Source organism: Hemicordylus capensis, chromosome 2 (genome assembly GCF_027244095.1).
Source record: "Hemicordylus capensis ecotype Gifberg chromosome 2, rHemCap1.1.pri, whole genome shotgun sequence".
NCBI classification, from domain to species: Eukaryota; Metazoa; Chordata; class Lepidosauria; order Squamata; family Cordylidae; genus Hemicordylus; species Hemicordylus capensis.
In genome coordinates, this window is record NC_069658.1 from 241,120,647 (window position 1) to 241,144,179 (window position 23,533).

Sequence of the window (23,533 nt, forward strand, 5' to 3'; positions counted from 1 at the left end):
CAGGTGTGAATTCTTTCATCTTGGGTAAGGTGGGAGCTAGGACTGAAGCTCTTTCCACACTATAGGCATTTGTATCATTTTTCTCTTTTGTGAATTCCTTGGTGTTTTGCAAGGACTGAACTCTGACAAAAGCTCTTTCAACACTCCAGCCATTTACGTGGTTTCTCTCCTGTGTGAATTCCTTGGTGATTCTTAAGATGTGAGCTCCATCTGAAATACTTGAACTCCTGCGTGAATCCCTTGGTGTTTCTTAAGACCTCCTCTTTGACTGAAGCTCTTTCCACACTCCAAGCATCTAAATGGTTTCTCTCCTGTATGAATTCTTTCATGTCCTCTAAGACTTGAGCTCTGACTGAAGCTCTTTCCACACTCCAAGCATCTAAATGGTTTCTCTCCTGTGTGAATTCTTTGGTGTTTCTGAAGGTCTGAACTTTGTTTGAAGCTCTTTCCACACTCCAAGCATTTAAATGGTTTCTCTCCAGTGTGAATTCTTTGATGTCTCTTAAGACATGAGCTGTTACTGAAGCTCTTTCCACACTCCAAGCATCTAAATGGTTTCTCTCCTGTGTGATTTCCTTCATGTTCTCTAAGCTGTGATCTCTGGTTGAAACTCTTTCCACACTCCAAGCATCGAAATGGTTTATCTCCTGTGTGAATTCTTTGGTGTTTCTTAAGGTCTGAACTTTGTTTGAAGCTCTTTCCACACTCCAAGCATCTAAATGGTTTCTTTCCTGTATGGATTATTTGATGGTTCCTAAGACTTGAGCGCAGACTGAAGTGCTTTCCACAATCCAGGCATCTAAATGGTTTCTCCCCTGTATGCATTACTTGGTGTCGTCTTAGAATTGAGTTCTTAATAAAGCTCTTTCCACACTCTAGGCATTTAAATGGTTTCTCTCCTGTGTGAATTCTTTGATGTTCTCTAAGATTTGAACTATCATTGAAGCTCTTTCCACACTCCAAGCATCTAAATGGTTTCTCTCCTGTGTGAATTTTTTGATGTTGTCTAAGATTTGAGCTCTGAACGAAGCTCTTTCCACACTCCAAGCATCTAAATGGTGTCTCTCCTGTGTGAATTCTTTGATGTTTTCTAAGATATGAACCATGATTGAAGCTCTTTCCACACTCCAAGCATCTAAATGGTTTCTCTTCTGTGTGGATTATTTGATGGCTCCTAAGACTTGATCTCCAACTGAAGCTCTTTCCACACTCCAAACATGTAAATGGTTTCTCTCCTGTGTGAATTTTTTTATGTCCCCTAAGATTTGAGCTCTTATTGAAGCTCTTTCCACACTCCAAGCATCTAAATGGTTTCTCCCCTGTATGCATTACTTGGTGTTGTCTAAGATGTGAGTTCTGAATAAAACTTTTTCCACACTCCAGACATTTAAATGGTTTTTCTCCTGTGTGAATTCTTTGATGTTCTCTAAGAGGTGAACTGTGATTGAAACTCTTTCCACACTCCAAGCATGTAAATGGTTTCTCTCCTGTGTGAATTCTTTGATGTTTTCTAAGATGTGAACCATGATTGAAGCTCTTTCCACACTCCAAGCATCTAAATGGTTTCTCTTCTGTGTGGATTATTTGATGGCTCCTAAGACGTGATCTCCAACTGAAGCTCTTTCCACACTCCAAGCATCTAAATGGTTTCTCTCCTGTGTGAATTCTTTCATGTTCTCTAAGATTTGAGCTCTTATTGAAGCTCTTTCCACATTCCAAGCATCTAAATGGTTTCTCTTCTGTGTGGATTATTTGATGGCTCCTAAGACCTGATTTCCGACTGAAGCTCTTTCCACACTCCAAGCATCTAAATTGTTTCTCTTCTGTGTGGGTTATTTGATGGGTCCTAAGACATGATCTTCGACTGAAGCTCTTTCCACACTCCAAGCATCTAAATTCTTTCTCTTCTGTGTCAATTATTTGATGGTTCCTAAGACCTGATCTCCGACTGAAGCTCTTTCCACACTCCAAGCATCTAAATGGTTTCTTTCCTGTGTGAATTCCTTGGTGTTCTCTTAGATGTGAGTTCCGACTGAAGCTCTTTCTACACACCAAGCACTTAAATGGTTTCTTCTCCCTTCTCTTCTTTCCCCAGTGACATTTAAGCCACAATTTATAACTAATGCTATTCTCACAGGAGATGGGCTTCCTCTTTTGCTTTCCCTTCTCTATTTCTTCTTGGATTGGAGTTTCTTGGCAGTCACCAGCATGAACAGGAGGAGTTTCATTCTTCCTTTCATTGCTTTCTTTTGTTGCTTTTCTCTGTTGTCCTTTCTTTTTACATCTTGCTCTTTCTACTAGTGACCCGCATGCTTCTCCTTCAGTCTTGATTTTCCACCCATCACCTGCTAGGAGAGAGAAAGAAAAAGAAACATAGTATAGATTGCAGGGAAAAAAGAAGGGTTAAATCAAGCAATAAAGCCAATGACAAAGCGGACTTCAGAACAGGAAGTAAATCATGAAAGTCATCTCCAGTGATTGACATTAAATGAAGAATGGTGTGGTGTCGATTGGATTTGGCTTCCTACCCAGCCGTGAAGTTAAATGGGTTGCTGTGAAAGAGCCCTTTACATGATGGGAGTTGGCCTCTATTATCCTAAAAGAAACATTGGTAGACTTACCGTGAATTGTTCTTTTTCGAGGTATGGGGAGGGCATCCTAACTTGACAGGTTCTCAGCCTTCTCATGCTTCCAGACAGGGCCAATCACATTTCATATCTGTATATAATATGCTGCTCCAGCCACACCCAACCCAGTTCTGGGACTGCGAGCGAAAAGCATGTAGCCCCCAACTGGAGAAAAAACTCTGGCTTTCAACCACCAGAGAAACAGAATGAACAAGAACACAAGAAAGGTCAACCAGGGAAAATCCAGAGACCTCCAAAGGAAGAGAAAGAACAGGGATAGCACAATCTTGAACCCTGGGAGTAGCCCCGCCACCCAAGGAATATCATTCCTTTCCCAGCATCCGTGGGAGGGCCGGATGCCTTCCCCATACCTCGAAAAAGAACAATTGACGGTAAGTCTACCAATATTTCTTTTTCTGAGGAATGGGAAGGGCATCCTAACTTGACAGGACGTACCCAAGCTGAATGAAATCAAGGGTAGGGAGTGGATGCCTAGACCACCTGCTGCAGAATTGTCCTTCCAACCGCCACCTGCGGATCATAGAAAGAAGAAAACTTATAGTGTTTCACAAAAGGAGAAATAGAGCTCCATGTGGCCACTTTACAAATCTCCTCCAAGCAAGCTCTTGCTGAAAAACCTGCCGATGCAGCCACACTTCTTGTCGAATGAGCCATGATACCTCTGGGCACGGGTAGGTTCAATGTCTCATAAGCCAAGGCTATAGTAGCCCTAAGCCACCAGGCCAAAAACAATTTAGAAGCTTTGATCCCGAGGGAGCCTGCTTGAAAAGAAACAGCCCATTTTCCTAAAAGACTGAGTTCAGTGGGTATAATTTCTTAAAGCCCTTCACACATCCAACTTATGCCACACACGTTCCTTAGGATGCATGGGCTTGGAACAGAATGAAGGTAACAACACTTCCTGGCTTCTGTGGAAAATAGAATTGACCTTCGGCAAGAAGGTAGGATCCAACTTTAAAACAACTGACTCTTTTTCAAAAAATACACAACTCATGTCTCACTGAGAGGGCAGCCAACTCCGAGACCCTCCTAGAAGAGGTTATCGCCACTAAGAATAAAACCTTGAACGACAAATACCTCAAAGAAATAGAACTGAGAGGTTCAAATGGAGCCTTGGTCAAGGTATTTAAAACCTTATTTAAATCCCATGTGGGAAACCTGTGGATAGGGGGAGGAGCCAAATTACTCACTCCCTTCAAAAACTGACTAATATGGGGATGCAAAGATGAAGAACCAGAACCCCTGAGGTCCAAAACAGATGATAGAGCAGAGACCTGCTGTCTTAAGGTGTTTGGACAAAAACCCCTCTCTAAACCAGACTGCAGAAACCCCAAAACTTCTTACACTCCAGCAGAGGTTGGAAGGACGTCGTGCTTTGCTGTCCAAGAACAGAAGGCAGGCGAGGTAAGTTGATATATGCGAGAGGTGGACACTCTCCTGGACACCAGGATGGTATCTGGAACCCGAGAGGAATACCCTTTATCCACTAAGAGCTTATGCTCAACCTCCAGGCGTGAAGTCTCAGCCAGCCAAGATCCGGGTGTAGGAGAAGACCCTGGGAAAGCAGGTCTTTTCTGAGAGGAAGTGGCCACAGAGGTTGAACCAACATGGACACCAGCTCTGAGAACCAAGGTCTGCATGGCCAATATGGAACAATGAGTACAACCTCCGCCCCTTCTGCTACAATCCTCTGCAGCCCCAGACCTAGTATTGGCATTGGAGGAAAGGTGTACAGCAACCCTGGAGGCCAGGAAGACACTAGAGTATCCATCTCTTCTGCCTGACTGCAGTGATGCCTGGCAAAGAACCTCAGGAGCTTGGTATTGTGCATGGTTGCAAAAAGATCCAATTGAGGAGGACCGTACTTGTGTACCATCTGACTGAACACCGCTGGCAGCAGCGACCACTCTGCTGGGTCTATCCACTGGTGACTTAGCCAGTCTGCCTGGAGATTATCCTCCCCGCTCAGGTGTACAGCCGCTATGGACTTCAGGTTCAGCTTTGCCCAGGCCAGAAAGCGATCCGCCTCCTGCATAAGCGCTCGCGACTTCGTGCCGCCTTAATGGTGTACATGGGCCTTGGCCGTAACATTGTCCATTCTGACCAAGACATGATGGTTCTGAATTAGCCCCTGGAACTGTAACAGAGCCAGGCATATGTCCTTCAATTCTAGCCAATTGATATTGAACTGGAGATCTTCATCCAGCCATATTCCTTGAGCATGGTGATCGAGAAAGTGTGCCCCCGAACCAGATAGGCTCGCATCTGTTGTAACCACAACCTTTAGTGGAGTATCAAGAGAAATACCCTTCTCCGGTGCCGGAGAAAGCCACCGGATCTCGAAAGGATTCCCTGACTTTGGAAGGAAGAGTAACCTTCAAATGAAGCTTTTCCATGATTGCTCATTGATAAGGAAGAAGAAAGCTTTGGAGAGGTGTGGAATGCCATCTGGCCCAGGGAGTACAGTCCAGACAGGCAATCAAGTGTCCCAAAATTTGAGCTAGGGACATGAGGTTCCCTTTCTTCTTCAGCATCCAAGGAGCGATAGTCTCTCTGAGCTTGTTCTAACACTCTACTGGTAGAGATACTAACGCCAACTCCATATTGAAAAGCAGTACCATATGTAGCAGAATGCGAGACAGTTGAAGATGACTCTTCAAACGGGTGATAATGAAACCATGTTCCTCCAGAATGTGGACCGTGCAGGTGACATCGCTGATTGCTTGAAGGTAGGACACTGATCTGATCAACACATTGTCCAAATATGGATAGGCCTGAATTCCCAGGCATGCGTGCTGACAGCTACCATCAATTTTGTAAATACTCGGGGCACCAATGACAGGCTGAAAGGCAATGCTCCGTACTGGAACTGCTGTTGATTGTAAACAAACTTCAGGAAATGATGATACCTTAGGTGAATTGGGACGTGCAGATAAGCCTCTGACAAGTCTATAGAAGAAAGCCAATTCCCCGGGTGGACCGATCTCTTATTATTTTGCATTTATATCCCGCTCTTCCTCCAAGGAGCCCAGAGCGGTGATGGACTTTGATGGACTTTAATGACTCCATCCTGAATGTCCGCTTCCTCACAAAGCAGTTGTCCTCCTTCTTTGAAACCAAGAAGAGCAAAGCAAACACGCCTTGCCATGATTCTGTTGTAGGAACTGGCTCTACGGCCCGAATCTGTACCAGACGAAGAATAACCTGCTCCATCAGAAGCCTTTTGGAATGCTATCTGGAGACAGGAGTTACGTAAAGAAAATTGTGGGGAACAGATACAAAATCTATTGAATAACCCTGGGTAACCGTACAAATAACCGACTGATCGGTGCTGATCAGCACCCAGGTCCCGGGACGGAGTCATTGCTTACGATTCCTGGAATCTGCGCTGTTGCTGAAGGAACTCAATCAGTTCTTATTCTGTCCCCTGTTCCTGCAGGACCAGGATGGTCTCCAGGACCCTCTGAATGCCAAGCCTCGGTTGTCTTTGTCTTTGTCAGTGCCCCTGAAGCCAGCATAACCTGCGTGGGGTGAATTCCTGTAGGGACGAAAGGAACTCTGAAATGAGGAATTACCCCTAAACCCTCTACGAGCTTCCCCTCACCCCATAGGCATGGCTTTTTCTTTTTCTTTTTGGACACTGGTTCCGACTAAAACTGGATCTAAAGTCTCTCTGAATGACTTCCCTCCTAAAAAGGGAGTAGCAGCCAAGGCAACTTTGACTTCGTGTCTACTTTCCAATGTCTCAGCCATAAGCCTCTCCTGACCACCACCCCTGCTGCCATGGCACGGGAGGCATGTTGCAGACAATCAAGGCTTGTGTCAGCCATAAGAGCAGACGCCCTGGCCAATTTAGAAAGACCTTGCCAAAGTTTAACATTTTCTGGAGGCACCAATCTTATCAGTTCTTTCGCCCGAAGAATGGACACCCTAGCAAAGATTGAATTGGTAGTCACTGCTCTAATGACAGTGGCCGAGGCCTTGTGACTTTTTCATAGAAGATGATCCGCCTTCTTCTCCTCAGGTGACTTTAAAAAACTCATTGCCTTCCTCAGTCAGCAACGCACACGACTCCAATTGCACCACAGGGGCATCTACAATGGAAGCCGCTAACAAAGACATAATGTCAGGCGGCAGAGTATAGAATTTCTTAGGAAAAGTCAAAACAGGTTTAGTGGTAACAGGCACCCCCCCACTCTGCTAACATTACATCCTTGAAGAGAGTGGGAAAAGGAACTGTGTCTGTTGAAGCCGAGGTAGAGGGAAAAACCTCTTGATCCAAACCTGAAGTGTAAGGAACCCCTGATTCTGGGGACACATCCTTAATAACTCTTTTCACTTTGGCCAACAAAACCTCGAACTCTGACAAGGAAAACAAACGAGAAGAGCTGGGCTTCTCTGGAGGAGGGTTTTGTTCATCAGACAATTCCCCTTCTTCCTTTTCTGACTCAGAGGACTCTGTGTCAGAAGAAACAGCAGCCGAGCGATGAAGTGGAGGCACAGCAGTAACAACAGAAGAGGCTGCTGCTGGCAGAGGAGCCACTAGGGGGCGTTTAGGTGCCCTAATGCCCTCATCCGACAGTGGCACTCTTTTTCTTTTATGGAGCCTCCTTTTAGGGGGGAGGGGAAACTGAAACCGCTTGCTCTGCGGAACAGCCCTTCTGAGGGCTTGAATCAGAAAAGGAAGGGCACCTAGGGCACTTAGCCAGGGCTTCAGATGCCACCCCTCCCCAAAGTGGGGGAGCCATGGCAGCTACCTGCCCTGAAGAACTGTTCCAATAAAGGAGACACCAGGGACAAACATTGTTTTTTAACAAAGTCCCCCAACCACTGCAACTCACTGGCTGACAAAGCCTCATTGTTAGGGCTGGTAATAGTCTCAGGCGTGTCTGAGCGCACCCCCTGTAGGAGTGCAGAAGCAGCGAGTGGCAAGGCCAAAGGCACAGCCTTAGAAACAGGCACGGGCTGAGGAGAGACCATAATGGCTGCCGTGGTTTTGGCGGGAATCTCATTGAGACTGTTGGAGATAGTCGCACCCGTACTGCCTATAGCTGAAGCCTCTCACAATGTGGAGCCCCGCCGGATAGGGGTGTGCACGGAACCGCAGAGCTGCCGGGCGCCTCTCTGCTCGGCGGCTCCCCCATCCTGAGCCGCCGCCAGCAGCCACTGCGAGGAGCTCCGCCAGGGAGGACGCGCCAACGCGCCTAGCCCACCCTCACTTCCGGCTCCCAGGCGATTTCCCCCCACATACAGCATGGCCCGATGGGAGGAGGAGAAGCAGGCAGCCACGCTGTATGTGGGGGGAAGTCGCCTAGGAGCCGGAAGTGAGGGTGGGCTCGGCACGTCGGCGCGTCCTCCCTGGCGGAGCTCCTCGCAGTGGCTGCTGGCGGCGGCTCAGGATGTGGGAGCCGCCGAGCGAGGAGGCGCCGGAGGCCGGCTCGGTGCTGTGCCGGCTTCTCGTTGGGGTTTACCATTGTCATCGGTAGTTAACTTTTAAAACGTGAGTCCTCAGGATCTTTCCTTCGCAGAGCCGTGCGCGCACCCACCCCGTCCTGGAGGCGGCATTCAGAAGGACAAGGGGCGGCAGGGAGGTATCCTGCTGCCCCAATTATTACAATATATATGAGCCCTGGAGGGGGAAAAGCGTCAGGAGGGGTAAGTAAACCCTCCCCACCCTTAAATAAACCCCCTCCACCCGAACCGAACCGGCCAGGTCCAGACCAGTCCGGACAATCCGGAGGCCTTTACAATGGCCTCTGGACCGGTCCGGACCCATCCCTACCGCCGAAGCCCAGCTTGCATTCCTTTTTCTTTTAGGCCACGTCTGGGCCCGTTAAGTGTTTGGTCTTCTTTGCCGCTTTTCGGGGCGGAACAAGCTCTAGGCACAGAGCCATCTCGGAGCTTTTAGCAAGCGTTCCCTCAGAAAGCCCAGCAGTGTACACGGCAGCGGTCCCAGACACCGCAGAGGCGGGTGCCAACAGAGCCTCTGAGAGGGGGCCCTCCGAAAAGGCGCCCTTCAGCATGCTGCCGCAATGTGAAAGCTCCATGAGTGGAACAAGTGCAGAGACACAAACCAAAAAGGTAGAGGATAACAAAGGAAAAAACAAGCCTAAGGCAGCTAGAAGAGACTGGGCAGCTGGTGGACTGTCTTGAAGCGAGACAAGGCCGGAACTGGGTTGGGTGTGTGGCTGGAGCAGCATGGTATATACAGATATGAAATCTGATGGGCCCTGTCTTGAAGCATGAGAAGGCTGACAACCCGTCAAGTTAGGATGCCCTCCCCATTCCTCGGAAAAAGCGGAAGCACCACCTTCACAGCATCCACCGGACCTGCCCCTCACCAATTCCCTCATCCAGCAGAGAGTGGTGGCAGCAAGGGCCGTCCTTAGCTTCTGTCTCGCTGCTGTCCTGAACTTCCGGCTTGGGGCTCTAAGCTGTGCAGCTGAGGGAGTGCACACAGAGGTGTGGCTCCCTGCTCAGCCCATTCCGGCAGCTGCGCAGTCCCCTCGTGCGCTTGGGATGGCTGCTGCATGTCGTTTCCCCCTTGCCATCTTTTCCCCTGCTGCTGCAAGTATCGCTCCCAAGCCACAACGAGGAAGTGAGGGCTGAATGCTACCATTCAGACTGCGCCTGTGCGCGCACTTGCACACATGAGCCATCGCCACGGAGGAGACAGACAGACAGACGTGATGGAGGATGAGCAGGAGGCAGTAACAACCAGCAGGCAGGAGCTGCTGTTGACTGGAGCCAAGTAGCCGTCCTCAGGTCCCTCTCTCACTTCCCGCTCAGTCCCCTCTGCTTTCTCTTTCTCCTTGCCCCCTTCCTCTTCATCTCCCTGCTCATTTCTCTTTTATTTTTTCTTCCTATTTCTGGTGTTACTGTCAGCTCCTTACTGGTTTTCCTTCTTTCTTGCTCTGTCCCTTGTGGGACTCCACTGGAGTCAGAGTTTGGGGATCAGCTTTTGGTTGCTGCTCTGACTGCTCTCTGGACCCCAACTGCCCCTTGCCCTTCTCCTGCGTGCCCCATTGCTACATTCACAGCACTTTCCTCTTGGGTCTCCCCTCCCCCTTGCTCTTCCTCTCTTCTCTCTTTTGTATTTATATTTTTATTAGTTTTCTGCATGCCAATGTGACTTTCAGTTCATCTTTCCACATAGTTATACTGTAACATCCATTTTGGTTCTCATATAAATATTTTCTTCATATTTATGTATCTAGTTATTATATCACCATATTTCATTACTAAAACAAATTCCTCAACTGTTATTTTTACATTTCCGTTAATAAATCCAAATACACATTGTTTTTCATGTACCACAGAAAGAGTTCCCAGTCTTCTAGAAACTTTCTATATAGCCATCTCTTACTAATACAATAAATTTTGCCATTTCTGCATATTCATAGGCCTTCATCAACCTTTTTTCTCTTGCTGGAATATCCACAGATCTCCATTTCTGAGCAAGAACCATTCTAGCCGCCGTCGTAAGATATAGTAATAAATTTCTGTTTTCTTTTGGGATTTCTTCATTAATTACGCCCAACAGGAAGGATTCAGGTCTCTTGTGAAATACGCTTAAAAATCTTTTTAAATTCATCATAAATCATATCCCAAAACCACTTTACCTCCCTGTAGGACCACCACATGTGATAGAAGGACCCCTCACTTTCTTTACATCTCCCGCACTTATGAGATACATTTTTGTACATTAACGCTAGTTTCTTAGGTGTTAGGTGCCACCTATACATCATTTTTATAAAATTTTCTTTTAAATTATAGCACGCTGTGAATTTGAGGTCTTACTTCCACAGCTTCTCCCAGACCTCTAGACTAATATTATGACCTACTTCTTGTGCCCACTTTACCATTGTTAATTTTACCACTTCATCTCTTGTTTCTTCACATAACAACAGATTATACATTTTAGTAATTAATTTTGCATCAGTTTCACATAACTCTCTCCTCTCCTCCCATCTTGCCTTCCTAGTTCCATATCTCTCTTTGATCCCTCTTCCCACCCGCCCTTCCCCCTTCTTCATCCTTCTCTGCTGTCTTTTCTTATTTTATTTTATTTTATTTTATTTTATTCTATTTCTATACCGCCCTTTCAAAAATGGCTCAGGGTGGTTTACACAGAGAAATAACAAATAAATAAGATGGAACCCTGTCACCAAAGGGCTCACAATCTAAAAAGAAACATAAGATAGACACCAGCAACAGTCACAGGAAGTACTGTGCTGGGGGGTGGATAGGGCCAGTTACTCTCCCCCTGCTCAATAAAGCGAATCACCACGGTAAAAGGTGCCTCTCTTTGATCCCTCTTCCCACCCACCCTTCCCCCTTAATCATCCTTCTCTGCTGTCTTTTCTGACCTTCTTTCCTCCTCATGTCTGCTTCCCCCAATCAAACCCCATTTCTATTTCTCCCCCATCAACATTGCCCTAGCTCTTTCCTGGCATGCAAAGCCCCTCTTTCCCCACTCGTCACAGTGGAGGAGCCAAAAGGCCACCCGAGGACAAGGAGGTGAACCCCACATGGGAAGAGGATGCTTTTTGATAAAATTGGGCTGGAGCAGCGTGCTACACCTGCTTGCTGCTTGCTTTTGGAACAATGTGAGGTCTCTGTTGCTTGTAACATGAAAAGAAAACGTTGCCTTCTTCCCAGTTGGATTCAGCAAATGTGATTCTCTGAGAAAGTAACAAGAAGTGTATAGTAGGAGTTCTTGGATATTCTTGCATTTCATTTAGTGTTAGTTCCATTGAATTGTCTAATGTTGTAGTTATTATCAGTGCTTTTGATGAAGATAAACCATTTCATATATGGGAAGTCCTTATAGATTAAAATATGGAAAGAAAGGTGATTGTTTATATACGAGACAACTACATTGATAATATTACCAAGGATGGGGTCACACTTCCCCCGAAGGAAGAAGTACGCAGTCTGGGGGTGCTTCTGGACACAAACCTCTCCCTGGTGATCCCAGGCTGAGGCAGTGGCCAGAAGTGCCTTCTATCAGCTTCGGCTGATATGCAACCTGCATCCGTTTCTTGAGATAAATGACCTTAGAACAGTGGTACATACGCTGGTAACCTCCAGACTGGATTACTGCAATGCACTCTAGGTGGGGCTGCCCTTGGTACAGAATGTGGCTGTCAGGTTTGTCTCTGGGTCATCTAGGAGAGACCATATTACTCCCGTTTTGAAAGATCTACACTGGCTGCCAATAGGTTTTCGGGCAAAATACAAGGTGCTGGTTCTAACCTGTTCTCTGGTACTCTGATAACTTTTTAAAAGTCTTTAAAGACGTATTTATTCAACCAGGCTTTTAATTAAATATTGTTTTAATAGTTTTAACATGGTTTAAAATGTTTTAAGGATTGAATTTTTGCAGTGTTTTGCTGTATCATTTACTTTGTTCTAACTGGTGTTTTACCGCCCAGAGACGCGGGTTTTGGGCGGCATAAGACTATGTTAATCCAATAAATAAATAAAGTTACAAAGACATGCTTTTCTTGTCTGTAGATAATATTTAAAATATTTTTGATAAGTGTTGTTCCTAAAATAATGATTTCTTTGTCGAAAGGGGTTAGATTCTTACTCGGAGTTTATTTAGTGAGACACACAACTTTACAGCATTATTCCATTTGTGTGATAGGTGGTGTTCCTTCAAGACAGTATTTACTTCATCAATATAAGTCATCAAAAATATTAAATATAGGAACTTGTATTTAATAAGTTCCTATATTTAATATTTTTGATGACTTATTTTGATGAAGTAAATACTGTCTGGAAGGAGCACCTTCCAGTTAATTCTGCCTTGAAGGAGCACCAATTTTATAAATCAAATAGAATTGTAAAATACATTTCTTTCCTTCCATGTTTATAGAGAGAGAGAGAGTGTGTGTGTGTGTCTCTGTGTGTGCATGTGTGCGTGCCATAAATCTATATATAATTATTCACATGTGCACACACTGCTCTGATACTGATGCCCAGAACAAATTCATTCCACTCTCTGATTTAAGAAATAAGAGGGAACACTGGTTAGAGTCTTGGGCTAGGACCAGAAAGACCCGGGTTAGAATCCCTGTTCAAACATGAATCTCCCTGGGTGACTCTGGGCCAGTCATATCTCTCTCAGCTAACCTGCCTCACAGGGTGGCTGTGAAGACATAAGTAACCATGAACACTGCTCTGGATTCCTTGGAGGAAGAGCGGAATAGAAATGTAGGATAAAAAATGTTGTGTCAGAAACAGATGGATTATTTTCTTCCTTTGAAATGGAGGAGCAGTGGGCATTCTGTGAACAATTTGGATGGATGGTGGTATGATGCTTTCCAATTTGAATTTTGGGATGCAAATGTCTTAAAAGTGTGTATATTTATGTCTTGGTAATAGGCAATGTGTATTATTGATTTAGTTGAAGTGTTAAGGGGGCTCCCAAATATGCTAATTCACCCTCAGCCCCACACACCCCTAGGGATTGCCCTGGTGGCAGCAGCTACCGGACCCACAGTGGAACAGGGGTGAGTGAGTGAGTGAAACTACCTAAACTCCAGTGGGGTCACCTTTGCAGTTGCCTTGTACAGTTCCTACATCTCAGCCAACAGGATCGAGCAGTTCCTTTCTCTTAACCAAATGAACTGTTTCCTAGTATAATGGACTAATCCAATAAGCCCACCGTTGCTCATCAGAACCCTATGGACTGTCCATAACAAATGTGGATTTCCCTATGTAAACAGGCTGCCCTACCAGACAGCAAAGTGGTATCCAGCCTCGCCTTCCCCACCCCAAATGCTCCTTGCTCAACAGATTTCTCATTTTCTTGCCCCCCGCCCTCCCATCACTCACACAGGCTCCAAAAGCTGTCGGATCTGCCTGTGGTAGATAAGAATTACCAAGATACCCCGAGGCTTGGCTGTAACTGCATAACATGAAGCTCTTCTGTCACCACATTTCAAAAAGGGTACTGTACGAGTACAGAAGGTGGTTTCCCAGGCTCGGGGCTTTACTGCGAGCGGAAGTAAGTCCCACTGAAATCAGTCACGGCCCAGGCTCCGACTGGCCCGCAGGGCAACAGGGCATATTCCTGGTGTGCCCCCCCCCGCAGGGCGCCCCGTGCCTCGCCACACTCAGCAGCAGTGAATTCTCCCACCCTTAAGCACCCATTCTGCTCAAAACCCAGCGCCCTCCCCAGATACATTCCATCGCCCTCTCAATGCCCCCAGTCCGGCTCTAGACTCAGGGACTTACTCTGAATAAACATGCATGAGATCAGGCTGCTGCATGGCTGCGAAGTGCCCCCTGCCCTACTTTCTCCTGAAAATTTCCAATGAAAAGCAGCCCGTAAGAGCCTTTGGCTTGGCACTTGCCCAGAGCTTCCCGAGCTCTGGCAGGAAGAAGGAGGAGGAGGAGGAGAGGTGGCCCCTCAGAGGAATGGGGCTTTCGGAGGCTGCATCGGAGGCAGTGCAGCAGCAGGCATTCCGCCCCCCGGCCTCTCCCTTGCACAGAATGACTGCCTCTGTGCCGGGTAGCGTCTTTCCTTGGTCCCCGACTCCCCGCCACCTGCCTTTCCTCGGGTCTCTCTCCAGCAGTGCGCCGGACTGAGGCAGGACAGGGCAGAAGTTGGCAACACAACAAAGGAGAAGGTTCTGGCGGCTGTGCTCAGGAGGGCAACTGGCAAGCAGGCGAGCAGTTGGCTGGGGACGGGGAGGGCGCGCCGGCGCCCAATGGGAAAGTTCAGCAGTGGAAGGGGCAGAAGAAGAGCCTATCAGCTGCTGCAACTGCCCACAGCACACAAGCAGGCACACAGTCTTTTGAGCAGCCAATGGGAGAGCGCCCGCCCTCCCGCCCGCCAGTGCCCTGGAGATTTCGCCTGGGAGAGTGGGGGTGTGTGGGTGGGTCAGCCACGGCGGCGGCAGCTGTGAGCAGCAGCGGGGGGAGTGATTTTTTTTAAAGAAAATAAAATTAAAAAATAATTGTGTGGTTGGGGGCGGGGCATGGCAGCCACTTTGTGCCCCCCCCTACAATGGCGCCTAGGGCACGTGCCCTGCCTGCCCCTTCCTCGTTACGCACCTGCTAGGGCCCAAAGGGGGTGACTTGGCAGTTACCTGGTTTCCATCTGCCAGAGCTTGCTGCTTAGGGCTATTTAGAGTGCTGCCAGTGGCAGTGGGCCAGCCACCAAATGAGTGACACTAAAGGGGAGACGTGAGTTTTGGGTGGTATAGAAGTTTTAGCCTCATTATTTACCTATATAGATACAACTGCTAACATACCCAGCAATTGGGGCCTTGCTATAATAATTCCTCTTTATAAAAAAGGTAGGCATGAGGGCCCAGCCAACTATCGTCCCATTAGCTTACTTAATGTTATTAGTAAAATTTACGCAAGGCAAATAACATTTTAGCTATCGAGCAGGCAGGCTTTCAGGAGGGCCGTTCCACCATGGAACATGCTTTTACCCTTCAATTTCTGGCAGAGAAGTATTCTAGGTCCCCAGGTTCCACACTTTATTCATTGATCTTAAAGCTGCATTTGATTTGGTTTCTAGAGAGAGACTGTGGTCTAAATTGGAAGCTCTTGGAATAGGTATAAGATTACTCAAACTTATTGTTAGTCTTGTTTGAAAAGTTCGTTATGGCCCAACTGGACAGTTAACATCGGAAATTCCAACTTTTAGAGGAGTACGTCAGGGCTGTATACTTGCTCCTACTTTGTTCAACATATATGTTAATTCTGTGTTTACTTGTTTGTCCACCCTTTCTATTCATCCACCAAAGTTAGCCGATAGGCACATCTCCATATTATTATATGCGGATGACATGGCTATTATGTCGCAGACACCGATAGGCCTTAAGCATGCCCTAAGACTGTTCTCATCCTTTTGTAACCAAGAGTCTATTGAAATAAACTATAGTAAGACTAAAGTCTTAGTGTTCGCCCAGCGAGCTAGGCGTTATAATTGGTCCATACAAGGACACAAGATTGAGCAGGTTAATTCCTTTAGATATCTAGGAATTACGTTTCACTCTGTTGGCTCTAGAAATGCCCATTTTAACTCCATCAGGCAGCAGTCTGCTCAACTGGTTGTAAATAAGATCAAATCCTATCATTTTACACATGGTGCTGCTTTTATACCTGCAACAGTGAGACTTTAAACAGCCAAAGTACTGCCTTTGCTCTTATATGGAGCCCAACTGGGACCTGCAAATAATTTTGCCCTACTGGAGGCTATCCAAACTAAGCTTATTAGATGCATTTTTCAAGTACCGTGTTGTGCTCCGAATGCTGTCATCAAAAGAGAAGTTGGGCTTATTAGGTTGGAATCCTTATACTGGTGCTGTATTTTTCGATTTTGGTTAAAACTGAGTTTTGGACAGGCGGGTTTAGCCTCTTTGGCTATGAATGATGGTTTTAATTCGAGCTGGAAACGAGTTGTGTTGAGTAAATTTTCTTTTTTCGGCCTCTCTGTAGAGGATTTGCATACTGTAGGAACTGAGCAAGCCAGGAAGTTAATTAAGCAACGCGTCCTGGATATAGAAGTTCAACAAGAAGGTGCGTGGCTCAAGCAGGGTTTATACTTAGGGAGTCAAGCTATTAATCTTAAACCAGCTAAGTATTTTGATGTGGTGCTTGTCCCTACATTTAGACGAGCCCTCACTTTAGCACGTTTAAATGTTCTTCCTACAGCAAGACTGGATGGCAGGTTTAAGGGAGTTCCGCTATTTTTACGACTTTGCCCATGTGGCAAAGGGGTTATAGAATCCACCTCGCATGTTATTCTTTATTGTGATTTTTATAGTGAACCCCATTTAAGACTTCTATCCTTATCTATAAAACGCTTGGTGTCCGTCCGTGGACGGACACCAAGCGTGTGTCCGTGCCTCCCTGGCCTCTTCTGGGCATGCGCGAAGCGCATGGCCAGAACAGAGCCAGGGAGCCAGGACCGCCAGCACCCGGCAGCCATCTTGGGTGGCCAGAAGCGGCTGCCCCGAAGAAGCCGGGTAAGCGGCGGCGGGGGACACTGGCCGAGGCGGCGGCAAAGCCGCCGCCTCGGCCAGAGGAGACGGCGCGGCCAAGGAGGCGGCAGAGCCATGGCCGAGGCCTGGCCGTGCTGCCGCTTACCCGGCTTCTTCGGGGCGGCCGCTTCTGGCCGCCCAGGATGGCCGCCGGACGAGGCGGCGGAGAAGAATGCGGCGGTGGGCACGGGCAGCGGTGGACCAGGCCGTAGCCGCGGGCGGCGGTGGGTGGTGGGCCCGGCCGGAGCCGCGGGCGGCGGTGAGTGGCGGGCACGGCCAGAGCCACGGGCGGGAGGGGTAATGGCGGCGGTGGTCTGGAGCGCAGAGCTCCCCTAGCGCCCGTTATCCAACGCGCTACAAAACCACTAGTGTTAGATAATTTGCCTGGCCGGTCTGATGAATTTTATTTAAGTTATCTTTTAACTAATGTGGACACTGATATTATCTCTGTTAGGGCCAGGTTTTGTTATATTATTTGTAAAATAACATTGGTACCGGTTTATTGTAAATGTTTGCTGGTCAATGACCGAATAAACTTATATCTATCAACAAACAGGACAGAGAGCCATCAGCACCGAGAAAGAACAGGCAGCATTTGTGTCCAGAAGGCCCAAGACTGAGTCCTCCACACACCCAGTTCAGGCTTTGGGTAGCAGGTTGAGAAGTCCTGTGCAAGAGACCCTGGAGAGATGCTACCAAACAGTGCAGACAAGAGGGCAGTGGGCCACCTCCAGCCTCAAAGGCGGGATGCCTCTGAGTGCTAGTTGCAGGGGAGTAACAGTAGGAGAGAGGGCATGCTCTCCACTCCTGCCTGTAGGCTTCCAGCAACATCTGGTGGGCCACTGTGTGAAACAGGATGCTGGACTAGATTGGGCCTCGGGCCTGATCTAGCAGGGCTGTTCTTATGTTTTTATGTTCTTAAGATTCAGATCAATGCATGAGTTTCCCTGCTATTCATTGGGAATATTTTCTTCAGGATTTGGAGCCCACCTGCCAAATCACCTCTTCCCCCCACTAAGGCTCATCCTCCGCAGTTTATGTATTAGCTGGTTAGAAGGATGCCAAAGGAGCTCATCACGGCTCTCACCACAACCCTCCCGGCACATTCTCAATATCCAAAGTCCCACTTCAGGGCATGGTTCGGCTGCGGCCTGCACAGCTTCACCCAATGGCCTCCAAAGCACTAATTCCAGACATGAATGCCAGCTGGCAGAGGGTCCCATCCCAATGCCCAAAAAGCCAGTTGGTGATGCTGTATTGCTTAAAGTAGAAAGCATCAGTCCGATGCCAGAAGGAAGCTGCTGTTCTCCCAGCTTGGCTTGAAATTCAAGTGGCGAAAGCAATCGTGATGGAAAAGTCAGTAGGGCTCAAACACAGGGAAGAGAAGCACTTTTTCAGAATATTCCACATCCTCCCAAGGCAAGACAGCAAGAAGCCCCTGATCTCGAAGTCTAACACTTCTAACAACAACACTTCCAACCACAGGACGCTGGATAAGTGTTCCCCCACCCAGCAGAGGCCCCACAACCCTGCCAGAAGAATACACCAAGAAGGAATGCTGGGTCCGGATAAAAGAAGCAGCAGCAGCCATTCCTGGAGAGTGAGGGAGCCTTACCCAGAGAGGCCACATTCTGCCTATTCTCCTCCATGACTGCTCTGTGCAGGGCTCTTTGGTCTGCATCCAGAAGGGCCCACTCCTCCTCCGTGAAATGCACAGCCACCTCCTCAAAGGACACGGCACCCTGAAACAAGAACATGTTGGACTCACAGGGCAGAAAACAGACCCTCTCTCCCTATACACAGAGGCGCTCTAAGCCCCAGACCTTGGGGGCCCAGTCCAGTCCTCCATAGTCCGGGGGGCACCTCCATATGGCCGTGGCCGGGTGCCTCCGTCAGCCACCCCATGCCTGCCTCAGAAACCTCCGCTGTTTTTTTTAAAAAAAAATTCTTACTGAATCCGAGGTGTGGCTGCGGGTGGGAGCGCAGAGCAGCCCTTCTTCCCTCCCCCTCCCTCCCCCTGCAGCAGGGACTGATCTCTCAACTGCATAGGCGCACCTCGCAGTTAGTAAAAGAAGCTGGCCTAAATGGACAGGCCCAGCATTGCTCTGGTTCCCTGCCGCCAGGTTGTGTGTGTGTGTGTGTAGAGGGGAGAAGGGGAAACAACAGCAGAGGTCTGGCAGCGCTGATTCCCCAAAGGTTTCAAGTGGCCTCGCACGCGGGGGCTATCGATTGCGTGGTCTGAGGACTCAAATTACCTAGGTGCACCCCTGTCCATACACAAATCTCTGAGGATAATTAAAATGAAGCAGCTAAGGATGCTCTAGCAGGATAGGGGGCAGGTTACAGAGATGCAAATATTATTTCACACTCAGGGAAAGGCACCTAGGCTGTCCCCCACATGATCCCTCTCCTACCTGATCTGGTTGGGTAGAAGCTGCTTCTCCATCCACACAGGGGAGCCATGATCTTGTCAACACCTCCAGTGGTCTTCCATGAACTAAGAGAGACAAAAGCGATCCTTTTTTGTCGAGTAATACAATGTTACATTAGGAAGCTTCACTGCCTTGCAGGTTTGATGGGCAGAGCAGCACATGGGGGATGAGATCTGGAAGTGTTGTTGGCTTCTGTCCCTTCCCTGCAAAAGCACTGATCCCTTGGACATGTTTGATTGTTTCTTTGATTGATCCATGTAAACCGCTTAGAGACCGCTGGTTGATGAGCAGTATATAGTAGTAGTCTGTACTGTGCCTCACTCATGGACATATTTCTTGCAGGAAACAGCAGTTTTGCGAGGAGAGGGGAGAAGAGGAGCAAAAATCACCCCCCAGTCTCCTTCCCCACGTGCTTCTCTGCCCATCAAGCCTGCAGGGCAACTGCTCTGAAAGCTCCCTGCTCCAACGCAGCTCTGATCAGGTTGAGGGTCCTCTGTCCATCCCATCAGCTGTGGACTATAAAACAGGCTCACGCAGCACAACATCCACCCCACGAGGCCTTTTCTCTTGGCCTACTACTCACCTCCTGAGCCCTCCATGGGGCTCGCTCCCCCCGCCCCCACTCACTTCTCCCCACCAGCTCCTGAGCCCCTCGAAGCTAGGAGCTTCCTGGAAATGAGGGTGCGTTTGAGCCCTGAAGAAGATACAGGGCACATGCGTGGCCTCATTCAGTGCAGGCAGGTGCTCTGTATCTCTTTCAGGGCGCACACGGGCCCTCCTTTCCAGGAAGCTCCCAGAAGCAGCGAGGGGCTCGGAAACTGGTGGGGAGAAGGGAGCGGGGGGAAGGGGAGGGAGCCCCTCTGAGTACATTCTTCTTGCTCAGCCAGTGGAGGAAAGGCAAGCTGGCGGGCAGGCAGTTCAAAAGGTCCTGCACTGCCTCGCTCTCTCTCTCAGAGGCATGTGCCTGGGGGGCTGCTGCTGGCTGAACCAGCAAAGAGAGCACGTGGGTGGGAGCTGGTGCTCTCCCTCCTGAGCCCCTCTGCCCTCCTGATGAGAATGATGGCACGCATGCACACTCCGTCTCCATCAGAAGGCATGTGCCCCCTCAGTCCCAGGCCCCGATGGAAGCGAGGGGAGCCAGGGCAGCAGAAAGGGGGGCCAGGCAGGGCTCTGCTCACCTTCCCAGCCACCCGCGCTCCTTTCTAAGAAGCTCCCAGCCCCAACTGAAGAAGGACAGAGAGGCTTGGGAGTTGAGGAGGGAAGCAAGCCCGCAGAACACACCGCCTTGCCCTCACTCCTGTGGACTGGTGCCCCCACCTACGCTCCAACTGGATGCCTCCATTCAATTAATTCAATTAAGTTACAACTAGGTTGAGGAATGAATGACTCTGCTTGGATTTGCTGCCCCCCCCCCATCATGTTTGAGGTTATCCAATCAGGGTTTTGTTGCCATAAGGGCTTTGTTGCAAGTTTTCGGTGGTATAGCAATATTTTAAATAAATAAATAATAAAAATAACAGTTATGAAGTTTAATCCAATCTATATATTTATTTCTTCTAGGCGTGGTGGGCCGCCTGGGTGCGGAGCAGGTGGTGGCAGGCTGGCCTGTTTGCGGGAGCAGGCAGCTGGCCGGCCCAGCCACCAGGAATTGGCGGGCGAGCGGGCAGACGGGTGGGGCACTGGCCTGGCTTTCCGGCCGGCCCGCCAACCAGAAACTGCCGGGCAGTGGCAGGAGGTAAGAAGAAGCAGGCTGGCCGGCTGCTGGGAGCAGGTGGCGGGCCAGCCCACCCACTGGGAATTGCCGGGCAGGTGGGAGGAGGTGGCAGGCCGACTTTCCAGCCAGACTGCCAGCCAGAAAGTGCCGTGTGTGGGGAGTGAGAAGAAGCGGGCCGGCCTGGTTGCTGGGAAAAGGCGGCGGGCTGCCCGGCCAGCGGGAATTGGTGGACAGGCTAGTGGGCGGGAGAAGGTGGCGGGCCGGCTTTCCGGCAAGCCAGAAAGTGCTAGGGGTGAGAAGAAGCGGGCCAGCCAGCAGGCCTGCCATCCAGAGAAGCAGGCCAGCCAGGCAGCAGAGGCACAGATGCTCTGCTCCCGGCTCCACTAGGTTAATTTGATTCACCTTGGCCTGCAAGAGCTTCTACAGTTCAATTTTAATTGAATTAATTTTAATGAATTTCATTTTAATTCAATTAATTAATTAATTAATACTAAATTTAATAATCAGTGCCCTAAAGCTTTCAGCCCACCACAGCATTTCAGTAGTGCACCCCTGCTCGTCCCCCACAGACAGAATCAGGTTGACCAAGAAGTACCCCTTTTTTGGCACATGGGATTAAGGGAAACCCAGCAGAAGTGGGATCCACTATTCCTTACCCAGTGAAGTGGTATCTGAATAATCCTCCGGAGAGCTCCCTCCGTGCAGCAGCTTCGGTCTGGCATCTGATAGAGTCTTCTCTGCCTCAAAAACAAAGAGGTTTGCTTCTGCCAATTGCCCCTGCACCTGAAAAGCCAACAGAAATCCCAGGCAGGGAAGGGGGAGGCAGGGTTTAGAAAAGACAATGGCAGGGGTGGGTGAGTGGAGGGAGAAGGGTTAGGATACTTCCCCCTGCAAGGGCACTGAGAGAAATCCGGGCAAATTCAGGACATTTCTCCTTGCTTATATGATTCTCCATTTCAGTAAGCAGACTTAACCCTTAATTAGTTTGACTTCTTTCTCGTATTAGTGACACCCTGAGGTCTTACAGAAAGGTGGGATATCGATTTTTTATATACATGAATACATGATGAGGAGAACTCATTTCATCTCCCACTCACTCTCTCACCTGCTGCTCTTCCTGCTTCTTGGCCTCTGCCTGGCTCAGGAGGAAACCTTCTGCCAGGGCCACTGCCTGCGAACTGGTTTCTGCTCCACATTCCCTCACCCAGCTCTCCATCTCGGGGGGTAGAATAGTCAGAAACTGCTCCAGGATCACAAAGTCCATGATCTGGTGTTTTGTGTGTTGCTCTGGTTTGAGCCACTGACGGCAAAGGTGGTGGAGTCGGCTGCAAACCTTTCGGGGTCCCTCAACCTCCTGATAGCAGGACTGCCTGAAGCGCTGGCGCTGTAAATCTGAAGGGAGCATGTCCTCATGCAGGCTTTCCTGCAGAGCCTTTTCCCAGAATTCCTCACCGCTCACAGCCTTGATGGTCTCTGGGCCACCTGAGTCTTGCTTTTCCATCTCCAATTCTGTGCTCCAAAGGCAGCCTCCAAGAAGGCCAAAGTTGTTTTATCCACAGACTGGTCCTTGCAGCAGGAACTGCTGTAATGGATGAAGCCACTGAGTACTGCAAAGCAAAAACGTGGTTCTGTGCTTGAAGTAGGACACCCCCTAGTCGTGGAAGCATTTCACTAAGGAAAGGGAATTATCTGACCTCCTGACAGAGGCTTCCCTTTTTAGGAAAGGCACCAAATCTAAAGGGCCCCTGCAGGATGGAAGGAGGTTCCTTCCTTTGCAAGTCACAGACCAATGCAGAGCCTCCTCCCCGAAAAGGCTGGCTGTGTGTCCCCCGCTGCCCACAACAGCCTTCTCTCCCCCACCCCACTTTCCTCCCCCAATATTCCAGCCAGATCTGCTTCTCCCCCTTTCCTCCTCCTCCTCCAGGGACCACTGTCTCTTAGGGCCACGCAAAGCTATTGAGGGCAGCAGCTGGAAAACTGGCTTCTGTCTCTCGCTTGGATGGGGAGGCTGCTTGGGGGTGACTTTCTTCCCTCCTTCTCCCCCCACTCACTTCCTCGGTTTTGCTCTGCCCCTGGGAGGGTCCACCCACTCACTCCTCCCTCGAGTCCTTGCCCTTTCTCATCCTCCAAATAAACACACTGCGGAGCTCCCCGAAAAAGATCCCAGAGTCCCCCTTGCTTCTTCCCCAGGGAAGGGGGCGGTACAGGAAGACACTGTGGCCAATCACAATCCCTTTTTCCCTCTCTAGGAATCACGTTTCTCTCACCTTAACTCTTTGCTGGAATCTCAGTCGGCAGTCAAACGGGGGCTTCCTACCACCCACCTTTTCCCTTCAGAAGAGAAAAAAAATGTTCACATCGGAAAAAGACGTGTTAACTCTCAGTCCTTACCAGGACTATGCCATTGGACTGAAACTCCCCCCCACCCTCACCGCCACACCAACACCACCAAACTAGCATATCTACGCGAGGTAGAAATGCAACAGATACAGCTTCCCACGTGGAAACACCAGAATGGGCTTTGCCTGTTGAATTTATTTCCCCCTGGTTCTGCCCTGAGGTGCATTGGTGGCACACACTCCAGATCCTCACCGCAAGGGAATGCCCCATAGTCCTGTTTTCGTCTACAACATCTGGATGTTTCTTAATCGAGCCTAATATATATTTGAGGGCTGGAGTGGGTAGGTGGGTGGTGGAACGCGGTCAGAAGAGTGAGCATGCTCAGTC

General features: G+C 48.9%; 2 protein-coding genes across 4 annotated transcripts in view; both read right to left on the minus strand.

Annotated features, from left to right (window-relative positions):
- Positions 1-22,988, minus strand: part of LOC128347566 (zinc finger protein 519-like) — a 30,736-nt gene extending 7,748 nt beyond the window's left edge. The window contains exon 1 of the mRNA XM_053302526.1: positions 22,858-22,988. The gene's annotated coding sequence lies outside the window, so the exon portion shown is untranslated. The remainder of the gene's footprint in view (positions 1-22,857) is intronic.
- LOC128347437 (oocyte zinc finger protein XlCOF6-like) lies at positions 182-23,127 on the minus strand. Of its 3 annotated transcripts, none has more exons than XM_053302098.1 (6): positions 23,074-23,127; positions 21,912-22,413; positions 21,463-21,589; positions 19,075-19,157; positions 18,276-18,402; positions 182-2,348 (listed from the first exon to the last, which is right to left on the minus strand). In XM_053302098.1, the coding sequence occupies exons 2-6, from the start codon at positions 22,305-22,307 to the stop codon at positions 193-195; spliced, it is 2,889 nt and encodes a 962-aa protein (XP_053158073.1). In that variant the 5' UTR covers positions 22,308-22,413; positions 23,074-23,127; the 3' UTR covers positions 182-192. The 3 variants fall into 3 exon arrangements, with proteins under 3 accessions (XP_053158073.1, XP_053158076.1, XP_053158077.1); XM_053302101.1 differs by having other exon boundaries at positions 21,912-22,388; positions 23,074-23,121; XM_053302102.1 differs by lacking the exons at positions 21,463-21,589; positions 23,074-23,127 and having other exon boundaries at positions 21,912-22,135.
- Positions 23,128-23,533: the final 406 nt, after the last annotated feature.

Excerpts from the sequence above, each read along its gene's own strand:
- LOC128347437 (XM_053302098.1), bottom strand. The coding sequence starts at position 22,307 with ATGGAAAAGCAAGACTCAGGTGGCCCAGAGACCATCAAGGCTGTGAGC. Across the intron at positions 18,403-19,074 it reads CTTCTACCCAACCAGATCAG|GGTGCCGTGTCCTTTGAGGA; the intron begins GTAGGAGAGGGA and ends TTCTTGTTTCAG. Across the intron at positions 2,349-18,275 it reads GCAGAATGTGGCCTCTCTGG|CAGGTGATGGGTGGAAAATC; the intron begins GTAAGGCTCCCT and ends TCTCTCTCCTAG.